This window comes from Melanerpes formicivorus, unplaced genomic scaffold (genome assembly GCF_026170545.1).
Source record: "Melanerpes formicivorus ecotype bairdi unplaced genomic scaffold, bMelFor1.0.p_v2 SCAF_9, whole genome shotgun sequence".
Lineage (NCBI taxonomy): Eukaryota > Metazoa > Chordata > Aves > Piciformes > Picidae > Melanerpes > Melanerpes formicivorus.
In genome coordinates this window covers 12,690,366-12,712,301 of record NW_027142361.1, presented here as the reverse complement: position 1 = coordinate 12,712,301, position 21,936 = coordinate 12,690,366, and the positions used below count along the sequence as shown (strand labels likewise).

The 21,936-nt window shown below is 49.3% G+C and overlaps 1 protein-coding gene across 6 annotated transcripts; it reads left to right on the top strand.

Moving 5' to 3' along the window:
• Positions 1–32: 32 nt before the first annotated feature.
• HADHB (hydroxyacyl-CoA dehydrogenase trifunctional multienzyme complex subunit beta) lies at positions 33–21,045 on the top strand. Of its 6 annotated transcripts, none has more exons than XM_068143044.1 (9): positions 33–133; positions 1,986–2,068; positions 2,378–2,419; positions 6,883–6,979; positions 7,558–7,602; positions 7,977–8,076; positions 8,909–8,996; positions 16,916–17,103; positions 20,673–21,045. In XM_068143044.1, the coding sequence occupies exons 2-9, from the start codon at positions 2,002–2,004 to the stop codon at positions 20,883–20,885; spliced, it is 840 nt and encodes a 279-aa protein (XP_067999145.1). In that variant the 5' UTR covers positions 33–133; positions 1,986–2,001; the 3' UTR covers positions 20,886–21,045. The 6 variants fall into 6 exon arrangements, with proteins under 6 accessions (XP_067999145.1, XP_067999147.1, XP_067999144.1 ...); XM_068143046.1 differs by lacking the exon at positions 33–133 and adding an exon at positions 143–207; XM_068143043.1 differs by lacking the exon at positions 33–133 and adding an exon at positions 278–326.
• Positions 21,046–21,936: the final 891 nt, after the last annotated feature.

The window sequence follows — 21,936 nt, the reverse complement described above, 5'->3', positions numbered from 1 at the left end:
ACCCGCGGGGGAGGGCTCGGTCGCCTCATCCCCACCGCCCCGCCCCGCCCCGCCTGCCGCTGCCTTTGGCTCTGCCTGTTCGCTCTACGGTCGCCGGTTCCCTCCTTGCTCCCTTTTCTCCGCTCACCGAAAGGTCTCGGATTTTTCTCATCCATACGGAGCGGGATCGGGGAGAGAGGGAGAGCGCGAGTAGGGGCTGCGGGAGAGGTAGTGTTCCTCAGGCGGGCGGTAGGGCTGCCCGGGGAGTGGGGTGGGCGCGGGGCCCTTTCTGAGTGGCGGCGCGGCGGGAGGTGGCAGTGGCGGGTGGTGCCGGGCGCAGGGTGGAGGTGCGCAGCTTGTGGAGTGGGTTGGGGGCGCTGCTGAGGGTGAAGGGGGCGGCCGGGAGGCTCGGAGGGCGGCTTTGGCTGGAGAGAAGGGGAGTGGGGAAGAAGTGGAAGTAGATGGGCCGGGTGGAGGGGAAGCAGGTGAAAGGTGAAGGAGGGTGTTAGGTGTGAACGTGAGGGGTGGGGCCTGCTGCTTAATTATGGGGTGGGGGTGTCTTTGCTTGATTTTGGGGCACCTCTTGGGGTGCTTGCGGCCCGATGAGGGGGTACACGCCTGGACCGGGGTTGCCCGTGCGCGGCTGAGCAGTGCGTAGTGGCTCTGGGGACTGCGCCTGGTACGAGGAGCTGGTGTGGGGGGTGAGGGGAGCGTCTGGTGGGAGGAGAAGCAAGTGTGAGGGGGGCGTGGCTTGTGTACGCTGTCTATACATGATGCCTGTCATGTGAGTGTGTGCAGGAAAGGTGTTGTGGTGTGTACAGGGGCCAGGGTTGTTGAAAGAGGAAGGGGATGAGGGGCGGTTGTGCAAGCAGGGGTAGTGCTGCGGACTCCAAAAAGAGCTTTGGCCAGATCAGTTTGTGAGGGTGAAGAACTATCTTGTTGGGGTACTAGGGGAGCCACTGAAAAGGGAGGGGATAGTTCTTGTCGTAGGGAGTGAGGTGAGTTGGTATAATGGGAGGAGAGCAGGGGAGCAAGGTGTTGGTCTGGTTTGCAGACACAGGAAGGGACTGTTCTGTCAGTGATTTGGGGAAAAGCTTCAATCAGGGGTGGGGGTGAGACAGAGAAGGATGATCAGGAGATCTGTTTTCTGCACTTTTACTGGTAGAAGCCTTGATTTGGCTTGTGGGATGCCAGCATAGCTGGCTGATGAATGCTGTGTGGCATGTAGGAGTGGAGCTGTGAAATGCGAGATGTGGAAGTGAGTGGTTGGCAGCTTAATACTGTTTAGAGAATAAGGGGATGGGGAGTACTTGAGGCTGCAGGTGTTTCCCTAAATCTATAGGAAATGGAAGTGTGTGTATTTGGGAGGGAGAGCACCAAAACCCTGACGGAATGAGGTGAATGCTGTTGTGGTGCAGCCAAAGAATGAGCTGTGAGGACCATTTGTTTTTACTCTGGGCAGTAAAAACTGCAAATGGGGTTTGGTTTGTGGGGAAACCCTGCTTTGGAATGAGCTTTGGGAAAGCTGCAATGGAAGGTTTTGAGGTAGTGGATACCAGTTTGCCTTGCTTCCCCTAGGTACAAGCAGCAGAAGTTTCTGAGGTTAGAACTGATGGTTGAAATGAGGGGCAGTGGCATGAAATCATGCCAAGGAGAGAGCGTCCCCTGAGTCGGGCTGGCAAGGAAATTGACTGGGCACTGGGTCAATTTTCCAGTGGGGAAGCAGTGGAACAGTTACTGGGAGGGGAATCAAACCACACTGAGTGCTGGGTTACTGGGGAGGTGAGTATTTATTTACAGGGACGTTTGCAGGCCACAGTCATAAGCCAGGCTCCTCGTGAGTTAGGTGCTCTCCCAAAAGTGTGATAGGAAGTAATTGTGCGTGCTGCTGTCCTTGGAGTACCTTCTCTTGCTTGCTTTTTTTGGCTTTGTGTGAAGCAGGCAGGTTGTTCACCTTGAAATTGCTCTGAACAGACCAGTTGGGATTAATATCAGTCTTTTTTCAGCTCTCTAGATACCAAAATGAGTACCATGCTGAGCCATGCGATCCAAAACTTCCCTGCCTCCTCAGGATGGGCTGCCAGGGTCTGTAAGTATCGTTGCCTTTATTAAAAACTTGAATTGCTGGGTTAGGAAATTCTAAGTGTTGGGTCTGGGCTGGCTGCTTGTACCTGAATCTCTGTTCTGTTGGCATCTTAACAGAGGAGGAATCTCATGCTGGTTGCTAGGAACGGCGTTGTTTTTTTAGGAGCAAAATGAAAAATACCTCCCAGAGGTTAATGTTCAGTCACCTTACTGTGGCAACACCTTATTTCTTCTTTTTAATAATTCTTGCAGAAACCAAAAGTGTTACATTTCAGGATTGACAAATCCTACTGTTCTGTTTCTTCTTTTCTAGTTGCTCTATTGCTCAGCTGCTCGTTGCAGTTACAAGCTGCAGGTAAAGTGAAAGACACCTGGAATCTTCAGTGGGTTTTTGCTAAAAGAGACTCTTTCTGAAGTTGTATCCTTTTTCCAGTGCTGCCTCATATGCAAATCTCACATATTCAGGGCACACAGCCTTAGCTCAAGAAAGCTGCACACAAGTCATGTGTTTAGTTTTGTGAACACACGCACACACAAATCTTTGGCCCCTCACCTCAAGAAAGACAGTGAGGTGCTGGAGAGTGTCCAGACAAGGGCAGTGAAAGCAGTGAAGGGTCTAGAGCCACAAGTCTTGTGAGGAGTGGCTGAGGGAGTTGGAGTTGTTTAGTTTGGAGAAAAGGAGGCTCCGGGAAGGCCTTGCTGCCGTACAGCTCCCTGAAAGGACGTCAGAGTGAGATGGTAGTCAGACTCTTCTCCCAAGGAAAAGTGCTAGGACGAGAGGAAATGGCTACAAGGGGAAGTTTAGGTTGGATATTAGAAGATTTGAGGTTAGATATTAGAAAAAAATTCTTCACTGAAAGGATTATCAAACACTAGAACAAGGCTTCTGAGGGAGATGGTTGAATCACCATCCCTGGAGGTGTTTAAAAGATGCTGAGATGTAATGCAGAGGGACACAATTTAGCATCAGGCTTGGCAGTGTTATGTAACGATTGGGCTCTATGATCTTAAAGGTTTTTTCCAACCAAAACAATTCTATACTTCTAATTTGTGCCAGGGGAGGCTTAGGTTGGACATGAGGAACAATTTCTTCCCCAAAAGGGTTGTCAAGCCCTGGAACAGGCTGCCCAGGGCAGTGGTGGAGTCCCCATCCCTAGAGGAGTTTTAAAAGCTGTTTAGATGTGTTGCTGAGGGACATGGTTTAGTGGTGAACTGACAGTGCTGGGTTTGTGGTTAGACACAATGATCTTGAAAGTCTGTTCCAGACAAAACCATTCTGTGAAATAAAACTTCTGCTGGCAGCTGAGTCCTTTCAACCTCACTCTCAGCAGCTATGCCTCTTTGTCACCTGATATTGCTATTTCTAGAGCCCTAACACAGAGGATGAGCTTGGGGTTTTGTGGTAATGGTTGTGACAGGCAGTGTGAGCAATCTGGCAGTGTAGGCCTAGAGCCTGACATGGTGGTAGGCCGTGCCCAGCATGAGTGCGGAAGTGGCTTGCAGTATAGCAGAACAGTGCTGTGCCCGCACTGTGTAACCAAAGCAGGGCACTGGTAGCCATAAACATAGAGAGTTATCTTGGAATGACAGGACACACACGTATATCAACAATCCCACGTGTTAACCAATAATCCACAGTAGTACAGTGTGTGGTCACTCGTGAGGGGCCAATGAAGCCATGCCAGCAATGCCCCCCGAGCTTATATAAGTTGTAAAGTTTTTCTTAATACGCACTTCTTCTGCGCACTCCTTACTAGCCTGTCAGCTCTACTGTCTGCTTTGCACTATACTTGCTTTATAACGGAACAATGATGAAGCAATAAAGGAACAATACTAGATCATATTGATCAGCCGTATTGATTCCAATCTCCGTCGTCCCCAGAGGGTTTATTAACTGTTTAGGCACAACTAGCTTGCTTTCTCAGAGGGGAAGTGATTGTCCCTCACAAGGAGAAGCTTTGTGAAATTAGCTCTGAAGTCCAGAGAGACCATTTAGAGGTTCAGGTCTCAGTGAAGCTGCTGAATGTGTGCAGTGACACGTGGGGTTTTAGCTGTGTCCCTTAGTGAGTAGTTGGAAGGGTTGCTTAGGTGACTCATGCTTTGAGCTGCCTGGATTTTGGAAACTGGCCTGGAGACCAGCTCCTTATCCCCTCGAAACAGAGCCTTGTATAACCCAAGAACAGCATGGAGTTTGGTTCAGTGCAGTCTTTAGCTGGTCTTAATCTGCTTTATGTGTCTGTCCTTTTCTTGCTGGTAAAAGGACCTGTCCCATATGCTCATTAAGATTAGCAAGCCTGACTGCATTATCAAATTCTCACTGAACTCTCTTTCAGTTACTCCAGAAGAGCTCTTGCAGTGGCCTGTTGAATACTTAGTTATCCACAGCAACTATATGCACTCTTTTTGCTTCCCTCTGGGAGTGCAAGTTAGTTGACTTGAACTATTTTATTTACCTTGAATTATCTCGCCTTTACTGTGCAGTAGGAGCACATGCAAGGCAGTTACTATGTCCTTGCTGCTCCCCAAGTGAGTGATCTTCACAAAATTGGGGCTTGGAAGGGACCTTTGGAGATCACCTAGTCCAGCCCCCCACCTAAACCAGGGTCATGCAGAGCAGGTTGCCCAGGATTGTGGTGAGGTGGGTTTGGAATTTCTTCAGAGAAAGAGACTCCACAGCCTCTCTGGGTAGCCTCTTCCACGGCTCCAGCACCCTCAAAGGAAACAGCTGGCCCCAAGGCTCCAGATGTGGCCTCAGTAAGGCAAAGTAGAGAGGGAGGAGAACCTCCCTAGACTTGCTGGTCACTCTTCTTCCTGAAACCCAGGAGACTGTTGGCCTTCATGGCCACAAGGGCACATTGCTGGCACTCCCAGGTCCTTCTCCACAGAGCTGCTTTCCATCAGGTCAACCCCTGACCTGTCCTGGTGCAGGGAGTTTACCCTCCCAGGTGCAGGACCCTACACTTGGCCTGGTTGAAATTCTTGAGGTTCCTCTCTGCCAAACACTCTAGATTATCCAGGTCTTGCTGAATGTCAGCACAACCTCATGGGATGTCAGCCCCTCCTCCCAGCTTTGTATCTTCAGCAAACTGGCTGAGGGTTCTCTCTGTCCTTTCATTCAGATCATTGATGGAGATGTTGAACAAGACTGGACTCAGTCCTGACCCTTAGGGAACACTGTGAGCTGCAGGCCTCTGAGTAGACATTGCCACTAATCTCTGCCTTCTAACCTCTGTCCTTCAGCCAGTCCTCAATCCACCTCACTGTCCACTCATCCAACCCACACTTCCTGAGCTCCCTTAGGGGGGTGTTCTGGGAGACAATGTCAGAGATCTTAGCTAAGGCTTTGAATTTGTTCTGCCTCATTTGTGTTCTAAGCTGTGCAGCAGTTCCTGCACCATTGATGTCAGTGGTAATAGAGACAAGAAGTTATGGGCCTTTCTCCTTAGCTGGAACATTGTCTTAGTGTAGCTAGAGATGAATCTCTGCTGCTGGGGGTGTATTAGGTTGTTAAATCATTTTCCACACATCACATCATTAACCAGAGACAAGATGCCAGCTCAGGTGTCCTACCCACTCTACTTCTGACCTAGGCATCAAAGGAGACAATTTTCCTTGTGTTCCAGAGATTTTAAGAGAATCACAGTATCACAGTATCACTTAGGTTGGAAAGGACCTCGAGGATCATCGAGTCCAACCTGACACCACAGACCCCATGACTAGACCATGGCACCAAGTGCCACGTCCAATCTCCCCTTGAACACCTCCAGGGTCGATGACTCAACCACCTCCCTGGGCAACCCATTCCAATGCCGAATGACTCGCTCGGTGAAGAACTTCCTCCTCACCTCGAGTCTGAACCTCCCCTGGCGCAGCTTGAGACCGTGTCCCCTTGTTCTGGTGCTGGTTGCCTGGGAGAAGAGGCCAACCCCCTCCTGGCTACAACCACCTTTCAGGTAGTTGTAGAGGGCAATGAGGTCACCCCTGAGCCTCCTCTTCTCCAGGCTAAACAATCCCAGCTCCCTCAGCCTCTCCTCATAGGGCTTGTGTTCAAGGCCTCTCACCAGCCTTGTTGCCCTTCTCTGGACACGCTCAAGTGTCTCAATGTCCTTCTTAAACTGAGGAGCCCAGAACTGGACACAGTACTCAAGGTGCGGCCTAACCAGAGCAGAGTACAGGGGCACTATGACCTCCCTGCTCCTGCTGGCCACACTACCTTCAGGCCAACTTGAGATCACCTCCACTAGACCAGGTCTTTCAAGATTTCCCATTCGAGCTCTCTGTGTTATCAGAGCCATCCACTTAGACCATGTTGAGTCTGTGGCATGATGTGGTGTGGAGCCTTTGCCTTTGAACATCCAATTCAAAACTGGTAATCTGGGAGCTAGAAGAAGTTGTGATTCAGTTCCAATCACTTCAGAAGATGCTTTTACTCCTTCATAGGCAGCTAAGATTTCTTTCTCTGTTGGAGTATAATTAGCTTAAGCGGAGCGGTTCCGGACGAGCGGTCCCGATCAGCTACTGAGCCAAAATGGCGCCGCGCGCACAGCCCGGGCGGCTTTTAAAACTGCCGCGGCTGACGTCAGGCTCCCGTGACCCGTGCAGGCTCTCGTGAGCACGATCCTGCCGGCTCCTCCCCCTACTAGCAGTCCTCCCGACCCGCGAAGCCCTGAAAGGAAAGCAAAAGCAAAAGAAAAACCCCGAGAAACTCACAGCTTAAGCGGAGCGGTTCCGGACGAGCGGTCCCGATCAGCTACTGAGCCAAAATGGCTTCCTTCAAGCTTGCTGCTGTCCTTTCTAACATTAATTCTCTCTTAACAGTCCAACCCAAGACTAAGAAGACCTTATCCAAAAGTGGTGTGAAGAATATTGTCGTGGTGGAGGGAGTCCGTACTCCCTTCTTGCAGTCTGGCACCTCGTAAGTGTAACACAAGAAGAAAATACATGCTGAGGTGGTTAACAGTAGGGATCTCTCTGTGAAAAACAGTTGGCTTTTGCTCATTTTGATGTAGTTACACATGAAGAACTGCAATGACCATGAGTTAGGCTGCACAGTTACTCCAAGTTACCTAATGAACATACCTAGTCAGAAGAAGATTGCTTATAATGGAGTCTGAGAGGAAAGAGGATTTGCTGCACATCTGGAGGAAGCTGTTGGTGAGTCTGCAGCAGATAAAGCAAGAAATTTCACAGAACTACCAGGACAATCTGCAAAGACTCTGCTGTAGACTCTCATTAGAATTCACAGCTGAACTGGGACTAGACCTAGCAGTTCAGATGGATTGGGCATTTCTTTATCCTCTTCGTTCTGCTTTTAAATGTTCTTAGCACAGTGACTGTGTGCTGGCCTGTGCACTGATTGTCTTCACAACCTGGAGTGTGAAGTGGTTAATTACAAACATGGTGGAGTCTTTCTGGTGTTGGCTTACTGTCAAGTAGACACCTGCATTGCTTCTTGACAGCTCTAAGTTTCTGCCTCTCCTCTTTAACTTCCAGGTATGCTGATCTTATGCCACATGACCTGGCAAGAGCAGCTCTGCAGTAAGTAAATGGAGTACTAGAAGGGCCCAGAAAACACAGTAAACTGCTGGGGGTCCCAATGTTAGAATCATAGAATAGTTTTGATTGGAAAAGACCTTTGAGATCATTGAGTTCAGCTGTTAACCCAGCACTGCCAGGGTCACCACTGAATTGTGTTGCTGAGGGATATATCTCCAAGTCTTTTCAACCCTTCCAGGGATGGGGACTCCACTACTTCCCTGGGCAGCCTATTCCAGAGCTTGACAAACCTTTTAGGGACAGAATTATTCCTCATGTTCAACCTAACCCTCCCCTGGCACAACCTGAGGGTGTTTCTTCTTGTCCTGTTATTATTTGGATGGTGGAGATTCAGTTTGTTGAGCCCTTCTCCGCAGGGGGTTGCTGAACCGCACCAGTGTCCCACAGGATGTTGTGGATTACATTGTGTATGGCACAGTTATCCAGGAGGTGAAAACCAGTAATGTTGCTCGAGAGGTGGGTCATGTGCAAGCATTGCCTGTGCCAGTCTGATTTCTGCAGCTAGTGTGTGTCAAGATTACAAACACTTGCAAAAAAGTATCTTGGCTGCCTGCTATTATAACAGCCTGTAAGAACACAGTTCACATGGTACACAGGAAGGAGCTGATGCACGGAAGGAATGGACAGAAGCGAGATGTGATTTTCTAACTTGGAGCTAACTCTGGTGTAACCTGGGCTGGAAAGACTCAGGAGGCTCTGAGGCTGCCCAGTTCCATCAGTGGTTTTAGCCTTGGCTATGCAAATACTTGCTTTGGTCACCTGACAGTCAGATGAGGCCGCGGTGTAATTTTAACTGGGGACGGCTTGTGAACTTTCAACTACTTGGCCTCGTCTCAAGTAGGGAAGGTCACGTTATCCCATGATGGGAGGCTGTGCTTTTGCCTGGGCTAGAGGAGAAGTTGCTTTTTCTGGGCAGGAAATGCCTTCTGTCTGGTGTCCTGAGGAGTCTAAATAATTCCTTTCACGTGCTGCCTTTGCACATAAAGTGAAGTAAAGATGATGTCAAGTAGCTGGAGCCTCTTTGAAATGGTCAAATATGTAATTAATTCCCTTTTATTAATGGAAGTCCAGTGACTGTCCACATAATGCAGTTAAGAACCTTGGCAGTTGCCATCTCCTCCTGTCCAGAATCTGGGAGGGGGAAGAGCTGCTGCAGTAATTCCTTAAATGAAAGTCAATATGCTTGTTCTCAGCTGAGGCTGTAAAAGTGTGCTGTGGGGCAGAAGGTAGCTCTGACCCCATGGAGCAAAAGGTGGAGGTTTTAACAGCTGTTCTTTCTTGCTCCTAGGCTGCCTTGGGAGCAGGTTTCTCTGACAAAACTCCAGCCCACACAGTCACCATGGCTTGCATTTCTTCCAACCAGGCTATGACCACAGGTATGTTGGCTGGATGAGTAAGTTGTGGGTTTGAGACTGAACTTAGCAACTCATCTATGTCCCTCCTCTAACTTGTGCTGCTTCATGAGTGTAAATAATCATCTGAAGATTGATAGATTTGTTTTGGGTGAAAGACACCTTGAAGATCATTGAGTCCAACTATTAGTCCAGCACTACCAGGTCATCACTGAGCCATGTCCCTCAGCACCACATTGACATAGTTTTGACATCCCTTCCATCACTACCCTGGGCAGCTTATTCCAGAGCCTGACAAATCTTTAAGGGAAAAAATTGTTCCTTATGTCCAACCTAAACCTTCCCTGGCAGAACTTGAGGCTGTTTCCTCTTGTCCTCTCATTTGTTCTTTGGGAGAACATCCTAAGATAAATTCTGGGATGAAAGCAAAGGGTTTGTTTTTTTTTTTTTTTAAACCCATCAATTATAGTAGAAATCAAATGTCTGCTGTAGACCTGCTGGACACCTTTTGCAGTCATCAATAATTTCTGTTCAGTACCTGTGTTAGCTTGTGGGGTAAAGTCTACATCATGATAAGGAAGTTGCTGTCGTTCAGGCTACTTTCATCTTTGACATAGCCTAATCAGAATCTAGTTTGACCCTTCTGACTAAAACAGGGTTACCTACAGCAGGTTGCCCAGGATCACATCCATGTGGGTTTGGAATCTGCAGAGAAGACCCCACAGCTCTCTGAGCAGACTGGTTCAGTGCTCTGGCACCCTCACAGAAAAGAATTTTCTCCTTCTGCACAGGTGGAACCTTCTGGTTTCCAGATTTTGCCAGTTGCTCCTTGTTTTGTCAGTGGGCACCACTGAAAAGAGTCTGGCCCCACGTAGCACCAGAACAAGAGGACACAGTCTCAAGCTGTACCAGGGGAGGTTTAGGTTGGATGTTAGGAAGAAATTCTTCCCAGAAAGAGAGATTGGCCATTGGAATGTGCTGTCCAGGGAGGTGGTGGAGTCACCATCACTGGAGGTGTTTAAAAAGAGACTGGCTGGGGTGCTTGGTGCCATGGTTTAGTTGATTAGATGCTGTTGGGTGATAGGTTGGACTTGATCTTAAAGGTCTTTTTCAACCTGGTTGTGGTGGGTTGGAAGGGTAAGGCCAAGAAGCCTCATCCCTTCCCCCTTGTAAAGTAAAGGGAAAGAAAAATTGAAGGGAAAGGAAAAAAAAACTCACAAGCTGAATTAGCAAAGCAGTGGAGCTTTATATTTACAAAGCAATGTAGGATTTGCAGGGGAATATTTACAAATTTACAATATCTACAATATATACAAAGATATACAATAAAGTAACACAGAAATGAGAGTTCCCCCCTCGGCTGAGGGGGGTTTCACACCTCCGCTCTCCCCTCTTTCCCCCTTTCCCCAGAGTGGGATAGAAAGAGAGAGAAAAGAGAAAAAAAAAAAAATGTTAGAAGCAGTTCGTGTTAATTGGAAGGGAGTTAATACCGGCCTTTATCTGGTCTTCAAGGCCGAGGCCTTGGCAGAAAGCCCAGCACAGAGAGAGCTGCAGCACGAAGAAGAGGCGGAAGCAAGACTGACAGAGAAGTGCTGGAAATGCCCAGTTCACTCCCAGTTCAGAAGGTGCTTCCTCCCACTTCACCAATGAAATTAGTTTAGATTATTCTTTCCGTTTACCAACTTCCGTCCACCATATTCCCTTTCTTAAGGGGACAACGTCAACCGGCCACAGTCCACCCCTTCTAAACAATTTCATTGGCTGTTCATACTGTCCATCCAATCCAAAACGATATTTACAGTTCGTAAGTAAAGTTCATAGTCCATTCCGGCTATGCTCAGATGTAGATGATTCAAAAGTCCAAGAAAATCAGAAAATGAGAAAAAAGGAAAACAGTTCATTTCTTCACTGACGAAGCGAAGAAAAGGGAAACAGGGATTCTCAGGGTCTCTTAGTTGACTCAGGGCTCTCAGGGATCTCAGGGTTCGTGCACCGTAGATTTCCTCGTTGATTCTTCCTCTGGGCGTGATGTAGCTATACAGCAGTTTGAAATTAACCTCTTTCAGCTAAAGTTAAATTTCTTTGTGGAATACACTGAATTTCACCATTCTCTTGCATTACCCAATAAGTGTGACCCGGACCTTCAGCTGAAACCACCCCTCGGACAGGTTTAGCCTCTCCTGAGGGTGAAAACACCCAAACAGTTTTACCTAACAGATTCTTTTCTCTAACAACAGGAACTCTATCACCTTCTACTTTCCGTAGAAAATCTGAATGTGCAGGTCCAGCTCGGTTCACGGAACCTCTACTATTTACCAGCCAGGTTGCTTATGCTAAATGTTTTTCCCAGTTTTTCAAAGATCCACCTCCCATGGCTTTGAGAGTGGTCCTCAACAAACCGTTGTAGCGTTCAATCTTCCCTGAAGCTGGTGCATAGTAGGGAATGTGGAATATCCACTCAATACCGTGTTCTTTTGCCCAGCTCTTTACAAGGTTGTTCTTGAAATGAGTTCCGTTGTCTGACTCAATCCTCTCTGGAGTTCCGTGTCTCCACAGGATTTGTCTCTCCAGACCGAGAATGGTGTTGCGTGCAGTTGCATGTGGAACTGGATAAGTTTCCAACCATCCAGTGTTTGCCTCTACCATAGTAAGCACGTACTGCTTACCAGAACGAGAACGTGGTAGAGTGATGTAGTCAATCTGCCAAGCTTCACCATACTTGTACTTGGACCATCTGTCACCATACCACAAGGGCTTAAGTCGTTTTGCCTGCTTAATAGCAGCACAAATGTCACAGTCATGGATAACTTGTGTGATAGCATCCATGGAAATGTCTATGGATCTGTCACGAGCCCATTGGTATGTTGCATCTCTGCCTTGATGTCCTGACGAATCATGAGCCCACCGAGCTAAGAATATCTCACCTCGGTGTTTCCAGTCAAGATCAAGATTAGAGTCCATGTCTACTTGAGAAACTCTTGCAGCTAGATCTGCCTGATGGTTGTGTTGCTGTTTCTCAGTAGCTTTGCTCTTAGGAATGTGAGCATCGATGTGTCTCACTTTCACTGGAATTCTCTCAATTCGATCAGCAATGTCCTGCCACAGGTCTGCTGCCCAAATGGGTTTTCCTTTCCTCTGCCAACCACTCTTCTTCCAGTTCTTTAGCCAACCCCACAGAGCATTGGCTACCATCCATGAGTTGGTGTAGAGATAAAGCTTTGGCCATCTCTCACATTCAGCCACGTCGAGAGCTACCTGGACAGCTTTTACCTCTGCGAACTGACTGGATTCTCCTTCTCCATCTTTCGCCTCTGCAACTCGGCGTGTTGGGCTCCACACTGCAGACTTCCACCTTCGCTTGTTTCCAACAAGACGACAGGAACCGTCTGTGAACAAAGCATATTTCTTTTCATCATCAGAGAGGTCATTGTAAGGAGGAGCTCCCTCAGCACGAGTTACTTTCTCCTCTGGAGGTTTGGCACAGTTCACAGTATCACTTAGGTTGGAAAGGACCTCGGGGATCATCGAGTCCAACCTATCAACACAGACCTCATGACTAGACCATGGCACCAAGTGCCATGTCCAATCTGCCCTTGAACGCCTCCAGGGTCGATGACTCAACCACCTCCCTGGGCAACCCATTCCAATGCCGAATGACTTGCTCGGTGAAGAACTTCCTCCTCACCTCGAGTCTGAACCTCCCCTGGCGCAGCTTGAGACCGTGTCCCCTTGTTCTGGTGCTGGTTGCCTGGGAGAAGAGGCCAACCCCCTCCTGGCTACAACCACCCTTCAGGTAGTTGTAGAGGGCAATGAGGTCACCCCTGAGCCTCCTCTTCTCCAGGCTAAACAATCCCAGCTCCCTCAGCCTCTCCTCATAGGGCTTGTGTTCAAGGCCTCTCACCAGCCTTGTTGCCCTTCTCTGGACACGCTCAAGTGTTTCGATGTCCTTCTTAAACTGAGGGGCCCAGAACTGGACACAGTACTCAAGGTGCGGCCTAACCAGAGCAGAGTACAGGGGCACTATGACCTCCCTGCTCCTGCTGGCCACACTACCTTCAGGCCAACTTGAGATCACCTCCACTAGACCAGGTCTTTCAAGATTTCCCATTCGAGCTCTCTGTGTTATCAGAGCCATCCACTTAGACCATGTTGAGTCTGTGGCATGATGTGGTGTGGAGCCTTTGCCTTTGAACATCCAATTCAAAACTGGTAATCTGGGAGCTAGAAGAAGTTGTGATTCAGTTCCAATCACTTCAGAAGATGCTTTTACTCCTTCATAGGCAGCTAAGATTTCTTTCTCTGTTGGAGTATAATTAGCCTCTGAACCTCTGTAACCTCGACCCCAGAAACCAAGAGGTCGTCCAGGTGTCTCACCTGGAGCTTTTTGCCATAAGCACCAGGTTGGACCATTGTCGCTTGCAGCCGTGTACAAAATGTTCTTAATGTCTGGACCATCACGGACAGGTCCCAGACCCATTGCTTGAATTACTTCTTGCTTTATCTGGTCAAAGGCTTCTTGTTGTTCAGGTCCCCAGTGGAAATGGTTTCTCTTTCGAGTCACATCATACAGAGGTTTCACAATCTGACTGTATCCAGGAATGTGCAGTCTCCAAAATCCCACTATCCCCAAGAAACGTAGGGTCTCTTGCTTGTTTGTGGGATTTGCCATGGTAGAGACTCTATTTACCACATCCACTGGAATGTGTCGGCGTCCATCCTGCCACCGCACTCCCAGAAATTGAATCTCTGTGGTAGGTCCTTTCACCTTGTCTCGCTTGATGGCAAAACCTGCATTCAGAAGAATGTCAATGATTTTGTTACCTTTCTCGAAGACTTCCTCAGCAGTTTTACCCCAGACGATGATATCATCGATGAACTGGATGTGTTCTGGAGCACCGCCTTCCTCCAGAGCATTGTGGATCACTGCATGACAGATGCTTGAGCTGTGGATCCAGCCCATTTGCAATCTGTTGAAAATGTACTGGATTCCCCTCCAGGTGAAAGCAAACTGAGGCCTGCATTCCTCTGCTATGGGAATAGAGAAAAATGCATTAGCAATGTCTATGGTAGCATACCATTTGGCCTCTTTGGATTCCAGCTCATACTGTAGCTCCATCATGTCTGGTACTGCTGCACTCATAGGTGGTGTTACTTCATTCAGGGCTCGGTAGTCTACTGTCAGACGCCAGTCTCCATTCTGCTTCCGCACAGGCCACACTGGACTGTTGAAAGGTGAATGAGTTTTGCTGACGACTTTCTGACTCTCCAACTGACGAATCTGGTTCTGAATGGGCAACAAAGAGTCACGGTTGGTTCTGTATTGTCTGTGATGCACAGTCTGAGAAGCAACCGGCAATTTAATGTCCTGTATCTTATGTTGTCCCACAACTGCAGATTCATCAGAAAGCTCAGGTCTGGCAGATAGCTTCCTTCTCTCAGAAAATCAATTCCCAAAATACAAGGTGCATCAGGTCCGGTCACAACTGTATGCTTCCTCCATTGTTTACCAGTTAAACTTATATTAACCTCTACCTTACTTAACTCTTGAGATCCAGCAGTGACTCCCAGAATAGTTATAGACTCTGACCCCTGATAATTTGATGGTATTATGGTGCACTGAGCTCCTGTGTCAACCAAGGTCCTGTACTTCCGTAATTGTGAAGTGCCAGGCCACTGGATGTACACATCGCAATAGATTCTATTATCTCTGTTATCCCTCTCCTCCCCCTGGCGGGAGGCAGGGCACCCCTAGTTATGGGGAACATGCCCACATGTGCATTGCACATAGTTTGCAGGGTTATAACTTTGCATGTTATAACTGGAGCCACTGTTGGAGCCATAAGAGTCGTTCTGGGGAACTGTGGAAGTAACAGCTACCCTTCTGGTATTGCTTATAGTTTCATAGTTTCATAGTTTCATTCAGGGTTGGAAGGGACCACAAGGATCATCTAGTTCCAACCCCCCTGCCATGGGCAGGGACACCCCACACTAGATCAGGCTGGACAGAGCCTCATCCAGCCTGCTCTTAAACACCCCCAGGGACGGGGCCCCGACCACCTCCCTGGGCAACCCATTCCAGGGTTTCACCACTCTCATGGTGAAGAACCTCCTCCTCACATCCAGCCTGAATCTCCCCACCTCCCTTGCTACCTCGGGTTCTGCCACTTTGCAATTCCCTCAGTCTCCTGAAAAGATTAGAAGTTGGTTGGCCATCCCAGCGGTTCATGTTCTCACCAAACTGATCATGCAGAGTTATCCAAATAGTTCTACGTGATTGCCTTGGTGGTCTGTTTTGGAGTGACCTGTTTTGGAATGACCTGTTTTGGAATGACCTCCTTGGAGGACGTGTATTCCTCACAGATGAAACTTGTACCCACCTGGAGGAAGAGTTGAAATTATCCCTTTGTGCCAATTGGGATATAGAATTTCTAAATTCATCTTTTAACTCTCTTATGCAATTCTGAATATCACCAGACATAGTTTTAATGGCCGAAACCAAAGAACCACGTGTCATGCTATCCTCCAATTGTCTCATTTGATCACTGAATTGGCCAACCGTAGGAGAAACTCCACCATAATTTCTTGACACAATTCTGCTTGCCAGAATGTTTGCATAATTAGAAGGAGCAAGTTTGATGATCTTTTTAGCAAGACCAATACTCACAGAAATGTCATCTGGATTCAGAGTTTCATGTTCACCATAGAGTAGCTCTCTAACAGCAAATTCTGTCAAGCGCTTAATTCCCTCATCTATGGTAGTCCAGGGTTTAGGATTCCATGGAAGATCATCTCGGGAAGGGTATCTCAGGGCAACCGCTATTAAGAGGCGTATCCACAGATTAACCTTACCGAGAGCTTCGCCTAGTTGTCTATCTATTCCATTGTCCCTTGAGAGAGTTCCTAACTGAGCTGCTGACTTGTCTCCAACTGTTAGAGCTGGAGCACCTGTATCATAAGACCTACGAAGCCAAGCTAGAACTGGCTCCTTATCTGCCCTGGTGAAGTCTTTACGGACATTTTGCAATTCCTCCCGTGGTGACGAACACTCTGAAATATCATCTTCTTCTTAGTCTCCCTGAATTCTTTGTCCTTATAACCCTGCTGTCATTCTCCTAAGGATCTCTTTAAGCTGAGAACCACCTTTGCCAGCTGCTTTCCTAACTTCATCTGTATCCTGCTTTGATCTCACTAGGTTAGCTAGATCTTTAAAACAAACCTTCTCTTCCTCCTCAGCAGGATCTTTTAGAGTAGAGGGCCCCTCACCAGGATCAGTCTCCACCTCTTCTTCTCCACCTTTGGCCTTTCCACTTCTAGTCTTTAAAGTAGCCACCTTAACTGGAGCTGTGTTTGAATTTACAGCCACCTTAATGGAAGCTGACAGGTCCTGAGATAAATCAGCTGCTGGGGCAGTGACTTCCGGTCCCACTGAGGGAGTGGGCGGAAGTGACGTTGCTCCGTTAATGGCCGACGGAGAAGAAGAAGGAGGAGAGGGAGTAGGAGAAGGAGGAGAGGGAGTAGGAGAAGGAGTAGGCGCCATGTTAATACCAGCCGACGCCCTTGGCTGCTTGCTGGAATCAGCAAAGTCATTTAGAGCTGCTTTACCAATTAACTTTTTAGCCCTCTTTTTAACTGACACGGATTCTGCACATTCCTCATCAGTAGATGGTTCTGGGGCTGATCGAGAGCCACGGCGTTTTCTTTTTGATCTGCAGCACGAAGAAGAGGCGGAAGCAAGACTGACAGAGAAGTGCTGGAAATGCCCAGTTCACGCCCAGTTCAGAAGGTGCTTCCTCCCACTTCACCGATGAAATTAGTTTAAATTATTCTTTCCGTTTACCAACTTCCGTCCACCATATTCCCTTTCTTAAGGGGACAACGTCAACTGGCCACACTGGTCCATTCCATTCCATTCCATTCATGGGCGACTCTGCCTTGTTCCACAGGTGTGGGTATGATTGCAGCTGGGCAGTGTGACATCGTCATGGCAGGGGGTGTGGAGTTGATGTCTGACATCCCCATTTGTCACAGCAGGAAGATGAGGAAGGCTATGCTGACCCTGAACCAAGCCAAGACCCTGGGCCAAAAGCTCTCCTTGCTTTCCAAAATCCGCCCTCACTACTTTGCTCCTGAGGTAATTTTCAGGCATTAAGGTATTTAGCTGCACTGGTCTGTAACAGGATGGAAAGCAAGGCAATTTTTTATAGCCTCAGTGAAGAGGAACTAGGGTGTCTGTGGCTTGCTTTTAGCCTTTTAACCTCTGTCCTTGAGGCTAAAACTGCTGTCAGCAAATGCATCTCGTAGCATTCATGGCCCCATGCTCTGTAGTGGGTAGGAGTTACTCCTAGAGAGATACCAACTGGGCTCCAGGAAGAACACTTTACTCCTCACCACCATCAAGCTCCTCATGAGCCAGCAGTGTGTCCAGGTGGCCAAGAAGGCTGATGGCATACTGGCCTGCATCAGGAACAGTGTGGCCAGCAGGAGCAGGGAGGTCATTCTGCCCCTGTACTTGGCACTGGTTTGGCCACACCTTGAGTCCTGTGTCCAGTTCTGGGCTCATCAGTTTAGGAAAGATGTTGAGTTGCTGGAAGGTGTCCAGAGAAGGGCAACAAAGCTGAGCTCGGGGAATGGAGCACAAAGGTCAGCCCCTCCCTCCAGTGCCAGAGACAGCGTGGAGAGAGGGCCAAAGTGCAGCACACAGCACCGAGCCCGTGTCCCAGGGCAGTGTGGAGGGGCAGCACCTGTTGGTCAGGTGCAGGCTGAGGCTTTGAGTTTGTTCTCCCTGCACTTTCTGCTGGGAGTGGGAATGTTTCCCTCCTGAATGTTTTACCAGCACTGAGTGTTAAACCTCCCTGGCATCACTGGCTCTGTTCCTGTTGTCCTGTCCAGCTCTGGGGTCATAGAATGGTCCAGGTTGGAAGAGACCTCCAAAGGTCATCCAGTCTGACCTCCCCACAGTCACTGGGGACATCCCCAACTAGGTCAGGCTGCCCAGGACCTTGTCAAGCCTCACCTTGAATATCTCCAGGAAAGGACCCTCAACCACCTCCCTGGGCAACCTGTTCCAGTGTTCCACCACCCTCATAGTGAAGAACCTCTTCCTGATTTCCAATCTAAATCTGCCCTTCTTTAGTTTGAAGTCATTTCCCCTTGTCTTGCCATTGCAGGCCTTTGTAAACAGTCTCTCCCCATCCTTCCTGTAGGACCCCTTCGGGTACTGGAAGGCTGCTATTAGGTCACAGTATCACCAAGGTTGGAAGAGACCTCAAAGATCATCAAGTCCAACCTCTCACCACAGGTCTCCCCAGAGCCTCCTCTTCTCCAGGCTGAACAACCCCAGCTCCCTCAGCCTGTCCTCATAGCAGAGGTGCTCCAACCCTGTGATCATTTTTGTGTCCCTCCTCTGGGCCCTCTCCATCAGCTCCATGTCCTTCCTGTCCTCAGCACAGGAGAATATTGCACCTGTTGGAGTGGGTCCAGGTGAGGTCATAAAAATGCTCCGAAGGCTGAAACCCCTCAGCTGTGAGGACAGGCTGAGGCAGTTGGGTTTGTTCAGCCTGGAGAAGAGAAGATTCTAGGGAGACCTTCTTGTGGCCTTTCAGTGCTTAAAGGAGCAAATAAGAAAGATGAGGGCAGACTTTTTATCAGGGCCTGTTGTGACAGGACAAGGGGTGATGGTTTTAAACTAAACGAGTGGAGATCCAGACTAGATAGAAGGAAGAAATTATTCACACTGAGGGTGATGAGATGCTGATCCAGGTTGCCCAGAGAGGTGGTAAATGCCTCATCCTTGGAATCATTCCGAGTCAGGTTGGATGAGGGTCTGAGCAACCTGCTGTAGTTGAAGGTGTCCCTGCTGACTGCAAGGGGTTTAGCTAGATGGCCTTGAAAGGACTCTTCCCGCCCAAACCAGTCTGTGGGATGATGCTGAAGAAGTCACACTTTTAGTAGATTTCAGATGTAATGCAGCTTTGACAGGGATTCAGTGCTGAGCCCCATCCTGTTCAATATCTTTATTGGTGATCTGGATGAGGGGATTGAATCCATTATCAGTAAATTTGCAGGTGACACCGAGCTGGGGGCAGGAGTTGATCTGTTAGCGGGTAGGAGAGCTCTGCAGAGAGACCTTGCCAGGCTGGACAGATGGGCAGGGTCCAAGGGCATGAGATTTAACACATCCAAGTGCCAGGTTCTACACATTGACCACAACAACCCCATGCAATGCTACAGGCTGGGGTCAGAGTGGCTGGAGAGCAGCCAGGAAGAGCGGGACCTGGGGGTACTGGTCGATGGCAGGCTGAAAATGAGCCTGCAGTGTGCCCAGGCAGCCAAGAGGGCCAATGGCATCCTGGCCTGCATCAGGAACAGTGTGGCCAGCAGGAGCAGGGAGGTCATTCTGCCCCTGTATTCAGCACTGGTTAGGCCACACCTTGAGTCCTGTGTCCAGTTCTGGGCCCCTCAGTTTAGGAAGGATGTTGAGTTGCTGGAAGGTGTCCAGAGAAGGGCAACAAAGCTGGGGAGGGGTTTGGAGCACAGCCCTATGAGGAGAGGCTGAGGGAGCTGGGGTTGCTTAGCCTGGAGAAGAGGAGGCTCAGGGGTGACCTTATTGCTGTCTACAACTCCCTGAAGGGAGGTTGTAGCTAGGAGGGGGTTGGTCTCTTCTCCCAGGCAATCAGCACCAGAACAAGAGGACACAGTCTCAAGCTGTGCCAGGGGAGGTTTAGGCTGGATGTTAGGAAGAAGTTCTTCATAGAAAGAGAGATTGGCCATTGGAATGTGCTGTCCAGGGAGGTGGTGGAGTCACCATCCCTGGAGGTGTTTAGGAAGAGACTGGCTGGGGTGCTTGGTGCCGTGGTTTAGTTGATTTCATAGTGTTGGGTGATAGGTTGGACTCAATGATCTCAAAGGTCTTTTCCATCCTGGTTTATGATGTTATTCATGAGGAAGCTGTATGTCTGCCACTGCTCTCTGGCTTGCAGGCTGCCTGTGTAGCAGAGATGAGATCCAAAGTCCAAATAAGAGATGAAAGTGGCAGACTTTAATGTGTGCAAAGGATCTTCCTGTGTGCTGCTGGTAAAATTGAAGTCCAGCTGAGCCCACCTGGTGCCTCTGGTTTTGCTGGAGGAGGTGTTTGACAAGGCCTCAGGATGCATTGTTTCACTGTGACCCAAACAGTCACAGAATCAACCAGGTTGGAAAAGACCTCAGAGATCATCAAGTCCAACCTATTACCTAATACCTAACACCACCTGACAACTAAACCATGGCTCCAAGTGCCACATCCAGTCCTTTTTTGCACACCTTCTGGGACAGTGACTCCACCACCTCCCTGGGCAGCACATTCCAATGACTGTGAAGAACTTTCTTCTCACCTCGAGCCCAAACCAGTCACCCATTGTAGCAGAGTCCTTGTTAAATGACCAAGGCAGCTGCTCTTTGTCTGTATGTGCAAACCCAGTGCAGCTCTTGAACCCAGCAGGCTGCACCTCCATTTTTAATCACATTTCCTAAACCCATTGCAAGTTCATCTCATCCTTCTCACCAGCTAGTTTCCAGCATGGTAATTGCATAACTCAAGTATTAACTGCTCTGCCTAACCCAGGGGGCTGACTCTGCAGGACTGAACCAACACCTCAGCTCAGTGTAACTGCCCAGGGGGAAGGAATTTTTATCTCCTGACTTGATTTTTCTGTCTTGTAGCTCCCAGCTGTGGCAGAGTTCTCCACCAGCGAGACGATGGGGCACTCTGCTGACCGTCTGGCTGCTGCCTTTGCCATTTCCCATTTGGAGCAGGATGAGTACGCCCTCCGCTCACACACCCTGGCCAAGAAAGCCCAGGATGGAGGCTTGCTGCTCGATGTGGTACCCTTCAAAGTGCCAGGTGGGACATATTTCATTGCTGGCAGGTACTAGTTGTAGGTAGTTAGGACCCGGCGTTCGGAAGATCTCGCGTTGTACGGGAAGATAGGGCCCCTCTCCTGATAGCCAGTAGTGTTTAGTTTACGGAAGTGATGTAAATTTTAGTTATATAGTGTAGTGTTGTTCACTAATAAACGCCATTTGCCATCCACCACATTGGTGTCGGCGAGCTGATGGACCGAGTGGCCTGGGGTTGGCCGCCGTGCTGTTCCTGAACCAGGTCGCCACGCCTACGACAGGCAACAAGTGGTGCCGAAACCCAGGAATTCGCCTGGAATTGGGTGAACGGCAGCCAGAGCGGCTGGACCAGCCCAGCGGGGAGGACGCTTCCGGACCAACAAGGAGGATGGAAGCCCTTGTGAAGGTCGTGTCGCAGTTACAGAAGCAGTGGGGTATTGATTGTGAACCCGAAGAATTTATTCTCGCAGTTGCGAGGTTGTTGCAGCTTGGGGCTATAAGTCAGCCGGTGGACATTCTCCACCAAGAAACGTGGAGCAGATGCACTGAAGCGCTAGCTCTGGAGACGATGTCCTCAGGCTGTGGGAAGGATCTTAAGTCGTGGGGGAAAGTTGTGCGGGCTCTGCAGAGGGCCAGGCAGGAGAAGGAGATCTGGAGGGCGATGAAGGACTGTTTGTCGGCTGTCCCGAGGTGGGGAGTTGGGACAGCCATGCGGACTTCGTGCCCCCCAGATGATGGCAATTCTACCGAGCCTGAGGAATTGCAGGAGGGTGATACGCCCCCCGAACCCCGACTCACTCGCGGAGGGACAGAATCAAGCCAAATCCTTCTGGGGTGAGTTAGCCGAGGAGGCCTGGGGTGCCGCGGGGAAATCGGAGTCTGAGGACGTCTGGGCTAGACCTCCGCCATATGCGCCCCAAGATGGTGCCAAACGAAAAGGGGAAGGGTGGGGCGAGCATTCTACCGGCGGGAACAGGGAGGAGGCGTTACAACCAATAAGCGCACACAAATGGGAAGGGGAGGAGAACGAGAAGGAGAAAGGTGGTGGGGGCGAGCCAAGCAGGGAGGAGCGGCCCGCCCGCGAGGG